Below are 13,726 nucleotides of genomic sequence, written 5' to 3'. Positions count from 1 at the left end.
TGGGGGGGGGGGGGTGATGGCACATTTTCTAATGTCACCATGAATGCTACGCTGTACTTCATTCTGTGAAGTTCCTCCCTGCTTGATCAATAGCCGTGCCATCAGCGTACGATATACATGAATGCCAATCAAACATACAGGTGCAGATCAAGGATGGTCTCATATCTACATATGGGGTGAGTAATAGAAAACAAAACACGGACAAAGAGTTCTCCAATTGTATTGTTCGTTGCGGTGGGGTTAATGAACACCGTATTATATTTAATTTCAGCGGGAAAGAAACTTTTTTTGTCGAATGTCACATGCATATGATCTTCAATTGTATATTTCTGTATCTCAGAATAAAAATAACAAATCGTATTTTAATTAGATTGGGCACTTTCCAAACATGTCGTGTTTCAATAATTGTTCATAAAATCAGTAATTTCAGTACGTATCTCGACGCCACGTGAAATTATGTTCGATTAGCAACGAGGTCAATTATTAATGATATAAAATGTTAGCCCGGCGTCAAAGCAGTCAACCACAGTAAATCAATAATCACAGACTGTTCTCTCTCATTTTAATTCCTCGCTTCAACTGCTAGCTGAATTCATCGCTTTCATCCCGAGGATGCAAAGTGGCACGGAATTACTATTTATGTTGACTATTTATTGCACACACAGTAATATTTGACACAGCGCGCATGCCCATTGAATTATTGATACGTACTGTTAATTCAACAAGCATGCGCATATAAGTAGTTCTCATGGAATCATTCCTTTATAAAACAAAAAGAAAAGAAAAAAGAAGTGATATATGGTATGTAGTTGTTGATATTAAGATGTCTTCAATATATGGTTGAAACCAAAAAAAAAACACTAAATTTTAAAATAGTAAAAAAATTGTGGCAGCTCGAAATATTAAAATACGTCTTTTTAGTGTTTAACATTTTCTAAATGATGTCGTTGCTATAACGACGGAATCAAGAGAGAGTTGATCACGATACTAATAATGGAAATGACATAACCATACCACATGACGTGGTTCAACGTCTGAAACAGATTAAACAACGTGCTCCAGACATTAATCATCATGCCGCTTTTGAGGAGTTTGAGTCAAACCCTTGCAAAATGTTTCGACGCCAAGACAGTAATAATAATGTTTCAGACATGGTTTGTGTATGACTTGAGTCCACGCATTCGTAAAATTAATTCTTAATTTAATCTCAAGTGAACCCCCTAAGTAAGTTGTGCAAATGAGATACTGGTAAACAATACCATCATATGCTGTTCCATTAAATTTCTTAATAAAGGCCCGTTCACACTCCAAGTCATTTTTAAGTAAGGAATAATATTGTTATCACATCGAAGTTGTCGGGTATTGTTTTTGGTTTCTGCAAAAGAATTAGGAATTTTTTCATGTGTTTTCTCATTACTTTTGGGAATTTGTTTCAAAGACATATTCACGCACACATTCATGCGTCTGATCGGTGTCACGAAATTTGTGGTATCCAACCGCACAAAAATGATTTAGAATTCGAAGTACACATAATAACTTAGTATAGATATCGTTTTTAGGAATATTCTATATGGCGTGGGTATTTTACAGTGATTTTCGTTCGTCTATTTGACGATCTAACGATAATATCTAACAACTGGGACTCAGTTAAAATAGTTCCGTCTTTGCAGAAATAATATCGAAATGGGCGGGTTCAATGACTTTGAAGAACTTTGATCTAGGCATACGTGTTCACGTAAATTATTTTTATTTTCTCAACGCTGTGGGACTGAGCATAGATAAGACCCGGACAGCGCCAATATAAAATCGCTTCCTCTGACGAACAGAGGATCGCATATCGTATAAAGAAATGGTTTTGTCGGCGTTGTTAGAAAGGTTTCTTAAGTTATTTCTGTTATCATAGCTTACTTCAATAGCTCAATGTTCCCACTGTTCGAACATAGGTGGTTATGGGACTGTTAAATAAAACAAAAAACAACATTGAAAATGATTCTGTAAATCACTTTATATTATACAAAATTGTGTGTTAGAACATTGTGTAATAACGTACATTTTAGGCCATTGATTAAAACACAAACTTTGAACGGAACTTAATAGACCTTTAGCGAATAATGGCCGCCGAGATCTCATGGAGAGCAAGATAGTTACGAGACTTATTTTTTGCTCATTATATAGTGTTCCATTATCTTCCGTCACCACGTCTACAGTTACACTGAACACGCAAGTCTCGTGGTTCTCTCGGCTTCAGTGAGATCTCAGCGGCCATTTTCCTCTAAGGTCTGTTCTGAAAAGAATTTTATGGTACAAATGGGCCACTGATCTTTGAATTTGGTGGTCCTCAATATGTCACCTAGTGGTCTGTGGACGCAAGTTAAGATCACCATTAATTTCGAATCGTGGACGTGACGTCGGGAAGAGAGTTGGAAGACGACCTAAGACATGACATTTGTGGCTGGAGAACACGGGTACTGGGAGTTTTGTAATCTAACAACAACAGCATTTCTTCATTGGAAGCCAATATAAATTCTGTTGTCATGACTGTCACATTTTTACATATTTAACAAATATCTGTATACAATATAATTTAATGTTTGTCTAATACTAGAATGACATACAAAAACATATATCAGAAATATGTAGTAATACTAAATAAGTAACAAATATGTTCGGATTTTGAAAGTTACATGGAGATCAAAGACTGGTAAAACAAATTTATGTAAAAATACTGTATCATACACAATCAAGTAATACTGTTTTAATACTGGTAATACTGTAAAATGACTAATTTTCACTGGGTTTAAATTTCACCGATTTACCATTTCAGGCATATTCGTGGGTTTTAAATTCACGGGTTCGTCATTTAGATAATGTGTTCTATGCTAAATTTTACATATTCACTGGGTTTTAATTTAGCGTATTTTCCAGTCAGCGAAATAAGCTAAATTAAAACCCAGTGAATAATTACCGCCTTTACAGTAGTCTACAGTGCTCATAGAGGGCGCTGTCCATTGGGTGTTGCTTTATACCTGGAAGACTCCATGACGAGCAATTGTGTTCTCGCAACAAAATACGTAAGTGAAGGAGCGCCCTCTTTCAGTAAATTATTAAATAATACCAATGTCATAAATTGATCAACCAGACAGAGAAAGTTGGAATAGTTCAGTAATTTAAAAAATGAATACAGGTATTGGATAATACTGATTATTCTCTTCTCAAATTGAGAAGAGAACCGTTTACTATGATGAGAGGAGGACAAAGTATCGAAGCATAAATCCTTTCAAGTTAATACTTTGAAATTCTAAGATGGCAAGTATTATTCTACCATCGAAACCGTCGAAGTACTGAGTCATCAGCGTTTTTTTTTTCAATCTAGTATTAGATATCAGTAGCTTAGATTTTTGGGAATGTTTGGAGACATCGTCATCTTGTCTGCACAGTTTCAATGACAGCTGGCGCACAAGTGATAATAAAATAAATACGATACTAGTATTTACTATATGGGGCCGCCATCATGAATACGGCATGAAACTAAACTCTCTTTCTTTAGTTTCATGCCGTATTCAATCTGGCGGCCACATATAGTAAATATCGTATTTATTGTATTATCACTTGTACGCCAGCTGACTGTGGTTATTAGATTAGATTAGATTAGATTTGAAAACTTTTTCGACGAATGACATGGAAAATATTACCGTACATGGTATGAATGGATGGGCTTGAATAATGAATGATAAGTTTTCTATGGCAAGACGAATCAATGCATTATGATTGGTCAGCTACCCGAATTCAAATGAGGCTGAATTCTAAAATAAGGGGCGTATTGTAGGTATTGCTGGCGCCGGAAAAAAAACTCATACAGACATATCACTACTGCTCCAGGACTTCTTAGGTGTAATTAATTTGACCCCCTAGGGTATAGGTTGTATTTCACCACATCAATCAATCACGTTGCCATTTCAGTGAAAGCTCATATCACATTTTATCGTTTGAGTTAATTAGGGCAAAATTTGTACGAAAATAATCGATCCAACAAAAAATAACGAACGCATTATTTTGTGACTATTGCTATGACAACCACGTAATTCCATACCAAACACATCTGTTCGGTGTGTATCACAACACACAGTACATGTCTTCTCTACTTTACAGTTTCGTTGGATTCTCTAGTCTTCTCTACTTCCGTTGATTTTGTTAGATCTTCTGTTTCCTGGTCACTTGTCGTCTGCGAACAAGAATAACGATAATTAATTTTTATTACCCGAGGTCTCGTGAAAGATCTGATGACGATACTCTGACGCAATGACGTCATTATCACAGTACTGTAACGTATACGGTTTTATCCACTGACATGATACTTCATAGGCAGGTCGATGCGAGTGATGGTCGTGAATTATCAAAGAATCGAACTTGAAGGTGAATGGATAATACAGTCTATGACGTCACGGGCATACAGACATCACTTAGTTACATGAGAACCATAATGTAATTGTAACAGTTAATGTAGATTTACTGCCCACCACCGCCGGATGCAAACACCTCCACGAGAACAAACAAAACAATTGCGTGTTAAATATGGATGGTCACGTTAATTACAAGTTTACGATTACAGGATAGTTTAACATATATGATAAATTTACTTAAAATATTTAAAAAATGGAACGTTTTTTATAGCAATCTATGTTAAAATATTATTTCTTTTTAAAAAATAGTATTTATCAAAATTTTACCCATCGTATGACACTAAATGTACCCGAATGGGATTTCTAAATGGGGTGAAACTTTATTTTCCTTTTTTTTTTACTTTTTTGCGCAAAAGGTAGTCCAATTACCGTATATTTTTATCATTACCGTATATTTTTATCTGGGTTTGGTGAACAACAACATCAAATAATACTATGTTTGTGCATATGTGTTATTTTGAAGATTTGGGTGTGTACGACTAATTTGCGTTACATCGATCACTGTTATATACAACCAATTTGCTAAAAGCTAAGTGTCACTTGCTGCCAGGTGCCGCGAAGCATTGAAGTATTGACACACGGAACAGTATTTCCGGAGATAGCAGCCGTGGAGAAGACTGTTTGAGGTGTGCAAACACAAAACAACCGATAGACATTCAATTTTAAAGATGGGCGCGGCCAACTAGTAAAAATTAGAGAAAAAAAACTCTATAAATTCTCGAGTGAAAGGTTCCATCAAATAAAATGAAAAAGAGAAATTAACAAGCCATGTATGGCACAGTCCCCTTTAGTTATCAAATTTAAGATATATAGTCGTGTCGCTTGATTATGATTTTTTAACATTAAAATGAATGACATTCAGTCATATTGTATCTGATTGTCAAACGAGATATTGCTTTGGAACAGTATTGATTAAAACAGAATGGCCATCGGTCGGCCATTTTGAATCGGTTAGTCAAACCTGAATCTGTATATCTATGACATGATGTATAATAAACATATAAAATTTGAACATGATGAGTCAAAGCATGTAAGAACCACATTCATTAAATCAAAATGGCCGCTAATCAACTATTTTGACACCCGTCTGAAAAACAAAATGACGTGCATCAAGGTCCCATAATGTCCTACGTATGTACCAAGTTTCAAAAAATCCATCTGTAAAAATCCAAGATCCGGTTTCGGATGCCAGAAATGTTTTATTTTGATTTTACAGCACAGAAATGGCCACCATTCGGCCATCAACACATTGATGTACATATGTATATTATTATGTATGATGTATGTTTGAAGTTTGAATGTAATCAGTCTAGGCATGTCAGCACAAAACACCACAACACAAATCAGCACAACACAAAACAGCACAGTACTGTACAGTACAACACAACACAGCACATGGTGACGTAAGGGGCGCGCTCCTGTTGACGTGGCTCCGCGCACCTCCGGTCATTTTTTTTGCGGGTTGACGAGGGAGGCGCACGCGCGTGCGCCTCCATCTGAATCCGCGCGTGAACACAACACAGCATAACACAGGTATTCATTGCACGCACACTCAGGTCGTGATGTTGTTTGTAGACGGACGTTGACGAACATGACAGGCGTACAAATTATAATAAATTAATTGGACACATGATAAGAATTATGATGGTTGGCGAATAAATATAAGATATATAATCGTTAGTGGGATCAACAGAGAGAGACAGAGAAACAAATTACAATTCTGGAAGCCTCGGGGCTGACATGAAAGAAAGAGAAAAATAATCACACGATAATCCTCTGCTATGTGTCGAACCCTTAGCGTCGAACACTGCATATAAAGTGAGACAATATTGACATACTTGAAAATCATCTAGAATTATCTCCAGTCACGAAACTCGTCAAGACTTGCCACTATTTGGCAAAACATATTCAGCTGTAATATGCTACAAATACATCCATGGTATGTCTACGCAGATAATTAAATTCGATACATAACACATCAGCGTAAATGGTTGTTCAAGTAATTCGGGAGTCATTTTTTTATGAAAAAATAAACAACAATGAAAACACGCACACACAGTATTACTAGGTACTATACTCACTCGGGCTTTGAATTGAAATTTAATTTTTAGAATATTTGCAGAGAATGAAAATGAGATTGAAATTGACGTGAAATAAAACGTGCATCCGCAATTAGACAATATATGATTCTAAACGTGAAAAACGAAAGAATGGAAAAGAATACAAAAAAAAAACACTAAACAGAATTAAGTCTGTGTGCTTTGAATAATTACGGAGATGTTTTACATCAATTCATTCTGACATCGATGAGCAAGACAGTCACTGGAACTGACCTATTTGACGGATTGCTGATATCCCCGACTTTATTACAAAAAGTGCAAAGTCGATTCGGTGTCAAGCAACATTTATCTTACATATATTCGAATCGATCATGTAAACACACGTTATTTGAGCTACACGTCATTTCCGGCAGCTTGAAGCAGTCCTGAATCTGTCTGTTTAATTAAAATCTGACTCAGATATTGGCTCCAATAATGACGCAAAGCAGAAAAATGGCAAGTAAATCCAAAATTTAGACATATATCAACATTAGATTTTAGTCTAATCATTTAGTATATAAACATTCGCGGACTGTTTTTACTGCTACAGCTAAAAGTTGAGTTACGCGCTTGTCCCGAACGCCAATTTGATTTTATGTTTTCTAATAAATATTGTTTATAGCGTTTATCAATTATTCACGACACGGCACATTATCTGTATGCTGCGCAACTAGTTTCATGTACTGTATTACTAGTAGTATGTACTGGCGTGGAAGCGGGGTTTTAGCAACTCTGGGAAGGGGGATGCGAGAAATACTATGCAAATATTTTCTTTTTCAGCTAGATTTCTTTGCCGGATGCTGCTGTACACCTTTTATATTGTTGCTTTCCTTAAGGAAATATGTGTTTTTTATATTTAGTTTCATTTTGATTAGTCTCTGTATTTTTTTCAGTTTTCCCGTGGTGCCTGTACAGAATGTTTATCTCAAAATACACCATCAGTGGAACCCCTAAGTTAGTGATCTAATGATCACGCTGTAAATGGATTTGAACAAAAAAGATTTTCTACTATCTCTCGTCACCAGAAGCAGGTAGGCCAGAATTAAGTACACAATCGAGATAAAGTGCTGATTGTTCATATCCACTACCTGAGTATAACAGATAATATCAAATTATTAATTAATTTATAAAAAAGGAATTTCATGACGTATTAATTACTCATAAATATCCCAATTCTTTGTGAAGTGTTCTTATCTGAAGGTATTCCTTCGGATTACAATGATCACATTAATCCGTTTACCAGATTCGTTTCTGAGAAAGGGAAAAAAAACAAATTAATTTTCATGCAAGAAATCGCATTTGACTTTTATATTAAACATGCAATTAAAAAATTAATAACCGGGTAGAACATTATCACAACTATTACGAGACACGACCTATTCCACGGATCCAGAAGTGAGGTACAGTACGGGGCACAGTTCATGTTAATTCTTGTCATGTGATACCGCTTGTCATCACGCAATGCCCGTTCGAATTTCGTATAAACGAACAATGCAATTTACACGACTTGTATACGTCGGATGGGACCGACCGGCGTGGCGCGACAACTGTAGCATTTTAAAATGCGAGTGTACGAGATAGCATTCACCAGACGATGGAATTAGAGAATGGGAGATAAGAAATTGAGAATTAAGAAAATACCAGCCACCGAACCTGACTGCTAAATAAAATTTCGTAATTTCTCAAAAGCTGGCCGTTCTTTTAAAAACACATCTTTCCAATTAGTCATGCCCTCCAGCGACAAAGCGCACCTATGACGTTAAAATGACGTAGACACGTCAAAGCAATGCTGATCAAAGCGGTAACAGTGTCGCGTAGTCCGCCATTCAGAATACAGAAATTCTCTCCAAGACATTAGTGGCGTTCAAGTTAAAGATCTCGGCACGTGCTGAAACTCGGGACCGAGTCGTCACGTGCCAAAAACATATCGATCTCGGTCCCGATAGATGCTTGGGACCGAAACTCGGCACATGCTGAGATTTGCTGCTTGAACGCTTGGCACGAGCCGAAATCACGCCCTCGGTGGTAAATTTAAGAGAACATATGTTGATTCATATTAGTATAAAATGACGATATTGCAGATATACTAGTATATGGTTGGATGCTGTAGTAATGAATGAAATGAATGCAAACCATCGTCAACGACGCATATTCATGTGCTGCTGCAACTGCTATTTTCTTGCAATGTTACATTGACGTGAAAAAGAAATGCACGATGACTCATAATAAATATCACAACAAGAAATGGATATAATTTCAATATAGCAATTATTATTATCATCGTATGGTATCGTTTTCCATGTTTGAGCCAAATAACAGATCGACGAATGAGAGCGTGATTTCGGCACGAGCCGAGTCGGTCTAAGTGGGTCCTGAATAATGTAAACGCAACTGTTGTAATCCCTCTGCAAACACAAAGGATTAAAAATTTCGTCACGTGCCGAGATCCCGAAATGTGAACGTAGTAATTATTTTTTTTTTGTTCACAAGACGACAACAGACAAAAACATTATGGACGCTTCCAACGACTTTTATTTCATCACGCATTTTCATCACTTTCTCGGGAAATTGCAAAGTGAATTTCCAAACGAGCGCGAAACTCATCGCCTATTTTCATTTCCTGAAGCAGGAAGGTTTCACCATATTGATACTTATGATTCATCTATATTTGTTGATTATTTAGGTAACAAGGGACTCCATGTCTAGTTTTCCAACATCTCACCAAAATACCATCCTGTCACAAGCCGACATAATTGTGTATAGGATCTTTCCGCATCGCCCAGTCCAGGTTTTCACGTCTAACCTAATTACCAAGTAACGTCTTTTTTTTCTATGTAGTATATCCGTTTCAGACATTGGTGATAATGGTCTTACATACATTTCAGTATTTGTCTTCCATGCTTTTTCGATGCTAATGCCTTCTTTTAGCTGGTTAGTCTTAGAGATTTCGCGACAGGTCCCTGCTATCCCACTGTAATACTCGATGCGACACGAGCAAACATGAATACATAAGTCTTCTATTATGAGAACACTGGTAATATTTATACAGTTTAGGGAAAGATTTCTGCGTAAAACGGCTGTGTATGTTCTGTCACATGAAAAACAGGACACCAAGTATTTTGCGTATAGAGCTATTCAGCGTTATGTCACAATGCGGACATCCCGTTATGTTCATGTTTCGTGCATCAGTGTTCACCCCAGAAATGTGTAGCATTTGTTTATCACTTATCACACACCAACGTGCTAAATAAAACACTCAGGCCAAATGCACGCACAATTTTAAAAGCATAATTATTTACAAATAAATCACTGCTATTTAATCTGTGTACAATGTTGCATCACAGTCACTCTACTCCTAGTAAAGTGGCGGCTGTGGTTGCATACTAATTTTCAGCGGACGTTTGTCAAATGACAGATTACGAGGTTCTAACTGACGTACTACGACGTACAAAATGACGCATTACGACGTTCTAAATGGCGTACAGGAACGTTCAAAATGACGTATTACGACATTCTAACTGACGTACAGCAACGTTCAAATTGACGTATTACGACATTCTAACTAGCGTACTACGACGTTCAAAATTACTGATTTCGACGTTCAAAATGACGTATTAGGACGTTCAAAATGACGTATTACGACGTTCAAAATGACGTACTGCGACTTTCAAAATGACATACAACGACGTTCAAAATGATGTATTACGACGTTTAAAAATGACGTACTACGACGTTCTAACTGACATACTACGACGTTCAAACGACGGATTTCGACGTTCAAAATGACGTATTACGACGTTCTAACTGACGTGCTACGACGTTTAAAATGACGTATTACGACGTTCTAACTGACGGACTACGACGTTCAAAATGACGGATTTCGACGTTCGAAATGACGTACTTGATATTGGCTGGTCACAGTTAACGTTTTTGCGTGATTTGAAATTTGACAGGACACCGCTACAGCAAATCCTACAAAGGCTAATTTTGGCGAGTGTTTAATAATATGTTGTAATATTAGAATATATAATAATATTAGAATAGAGTAAATTTCTTTAACACATTTAGTAACGAAAATATGGCAATACCTTTTCAATTGAAATGTAATAAGGCTAAAGAAATTCTAAAATGTGTCTAAATACTAAGATTACTTCAACTTCCAGTATCTAAGCAACGACGTTCGAATTACCGAAAGCGCAAAGGGCACGCGAATACGAGTCACATCCGGGGTATATTACCTGTGTATAAAGATTAGCAATTTGGTGGAATATGAGTGTATGTGTTTACGAAGATTATTTCACAATTCGTTATTAATCGTTACAACAATGAATTGAATATTTATTTATTATTCAAACCATATTCACGTGAGTATTATAATATTATAGTAGAACAATTTATTCTAGTAAAGGTGAGAAAACTAAACACAATGTAAACAACAGTATCGTATTATGCACCGGAGGCTAATGTTCGGATTATATGGCTTGATTAGTTTAAGTAACCATTACAGTGAAAAAAACAACGATTAGCCCATTTGCGTCTACACTAAGATCGTATCAATATTTCATAAAACGAATATCACGACTCAGGACATTCTTGTTACAAAAACACAGCATATTAATGTAAAATATAAACAGCTTCAGTGCCACAGCGGGAAAAAACCCATGTAACCCAAGATGGCGCCGTACCTAGTCATATGTTAAGAAAATACATTTTCACATCATTTCAAAGAAAAACTATATTAGAAGTTACAAAACTAGTGAGGAGAAAACATCATATTTTAGTACAAAAAAAAACGATAATATGCTAGAAAAACACAATTTTAGTGACATATTGGGTTTTGAAGTTGTCTTGATACCAAATCGAACGTAAAACCTCAGACTAGTAATACAAGTATTACTAGTAATACAAGTATTACTAGTCTGAGGTAAAACCGAACCTAACTTTATTTTGAAAACACCGTGGATTACACGTTGTATTTTTTTTCATTGGATCCACGAATTGGAGTGGCGCGTAATAATTAATTTTAACAATTTATCATTAATTAAAAACAAGTAAGAGATAATTAGTTTGACTGGATGTTATTTTTTCAGTGTTACCCTATGAGCTCGTCAAAACTTAGACAATGATTATTCATGAATAATGATGACATGTCTAAGTTCAGCTCGCTAGGTTCGTACATGGAATACAACCATGGTTCGTATGCATGATTGCACTAACCACAAAGCTTTATAACACAACACGCTGACATCAAAAATACAACATACAGAGATATAGAACATGGAAAACGAAATTTCATATACTAGTATTCCCCGATCATTTCTCCAAAGAAAACACTTCTGTTCTATGACCTGTCTTCCACTCTTACATGTAATAATCAATTTGGGTACAATTTACTTAAATTTCTCTAATGGTAGCTAGTAACCATGGAAACTACCCCAGAGAATCGTTTGCGCTGATGGCAAGATAGGAAATGCATGCAAGTCTATTTAACCGCGATCACCCTTCGTATCTATTTTGCATAGTAATGGCTGTATGCGTACGCTAACAATATCACTTCCACCGAAACTGTTCCATGGCGTTGTTCGGCCTACAGTATAGGTGTTCGGATATTGGATTAAAATTGAATCATAAAATGTTGACAGTCGAATGACGTTAATTAGCCTTCTGTCACGCACTGTTTATCACGTCTTCATACGGTATATAATGTGTATTAACACTCACCGCGTTTTCGAGATACCTTTCGCCGATCAATACATATCTCGTTCGTGGGCTTTCATCTCCTTTTGTGGTGACTTCCGCAGTGCCTTCCGCGCTGTTCTGTTGCGATCGACACCAGTATCCTTTCTTACGAGGTGATGGCGATCTGGACGAGATTTTCTTGTCTTTTCCATTAAAAGGACCGATAGTCGGCGTTATGGTGGTTTTCCATGACGATTTACGATAGAACTTATTAACCGAAGTGGCTACCGATGGCAACATGCCACTCATCTGTAGTGTGAGCGTTGGAGACAGTCGCCGATATATAGATAGATGTAACACTAAAGACGCTAGTGAAGAAAAGAGAAGACAACACTTTTAAATGCGTAGATATTAACATAATCACCTTCCCCGTCTACGCATGCTCCAAATTTGACGTCAGATTGACGAAATAGCACGAGTCTAATCAATGACGTTAAATAGTTCTCCACAAAACGCGTAATTCCCAGGACAAGGGGGGGGGGATTGAAAACTAACACCCGCCGTGATTCTACCCTTACTATAAGGCACACCCGTTAAATAAATGTTTCTCACAATTAAACTGAGAGCTTTTGATTTGCTCTATCATCCGCTCGCTTTCATATACAATACTTGTCATATATGCTTCCTGTATCATTGACGTTGTCTGAATGAAGGTTAATGACCCATTCATTGAGCGAATATCAAACACGTGTATCAGATTTGCATATTACACAGTATTCCCGATACTCAACGTTGAGTGACAGAGATAATGACAATGTCATCGTATACACTTAGTGTGGACTGTTCAGTAGCAAATATATCTCATTACACCACGGAAACGATTACGACTTGAGAAAAGTTTACTTACAGTAATGGGCTAAAAAGTGGAATTTAATATTCACGTAGCTGACACTTCCTGTTCTACTATACTTATGTCTATATCACAGAAACGCATTTAAATTGCACACCAAACTCATCAACTTAATGGAGTTGTTATTGAAAACACATCCTCATTTCCCAATCTATTCATTCCGAAATCAGTCGGGTTTATTTTATTTTCGTTTTAACATCCATCAATGACTGCTTATTCTGAAACGAGTCATTATGATTTTATGTTTCAGATTACATATGAGCAAATATGGTTCAAAAGTGTACGAGTCTTTAAACTTTATATACGTTCTCAGTTTTCTATTGTCATTTGTTACACTCAACTTACAGAACTCTACATACCTTTGTCGGATGTTTTTTCGCATGTTTGTTTTTTTACGGTGTGGTAATTTTCGAGGTAAGACAGACGAGGTATGAAGGACTGCGATATGAGGTATGTGTCATCACAGTGGAGTACTGTGATATGAGGTATGTGTCAACACAGTGGAGTACTGTGATATGAGGTATATGTCAACACAGTGGAGTACTGTGATATGAGGTATATGTCAACACAGTGGAGTA

General features: G+C 36.5%; 1 protein-coding gene across 1 annotated transcript; it reads right to left on the bottom strand.

Annotated features, from left to right (window-relative positions):
- Window positions 1–1,987: 1,987 nt before the first annotated feature.
- LOC144361816 (uncharacterized) lies at window positions 1,988–12,757 on the bottom strand. The gene is made up of 2 exons (XM_078013629.2): window positions 12,281–12,757; window positions 1,988–4,222 (listed from the first exon to the last, which is right to left on the bottom strand). The coding sequence occupies exons 1-2, from the start codon at window positions 12,545–12,547 to the stop codon at window positions 4,139–4,141; spliced, it is 351 nt and encodes a 116-aa protein (XP_077869755.1). The 5' UTR covers window positions 12,548–12,757; the 3' UTR covers window positions 1,988–4,138.
- Window positions 12,758–13,726: the final 969 nt, after the last annotated feature.

The sequence above is a fragment of the Saccoglossus kowalevskii genome, chromosome 15, assembly GCF_978046115.1.
Source record: "Saccoglossus kowalevskii chromosome 15, keSacKowa6.1, whole genome shotgun sequence".
Lineage (NCBI taxonomy): Eukaryota > Metazoa > Hemichordata > Enteropneusta > Harrimaniidae > Saccoglossus > Saccoglossus kowalevskii.
The sequence above is the reverse complement of the archived record's forward strand: the minus strand, read 5'-3'. Positions and strand labels throughout refer to the sequence as shown.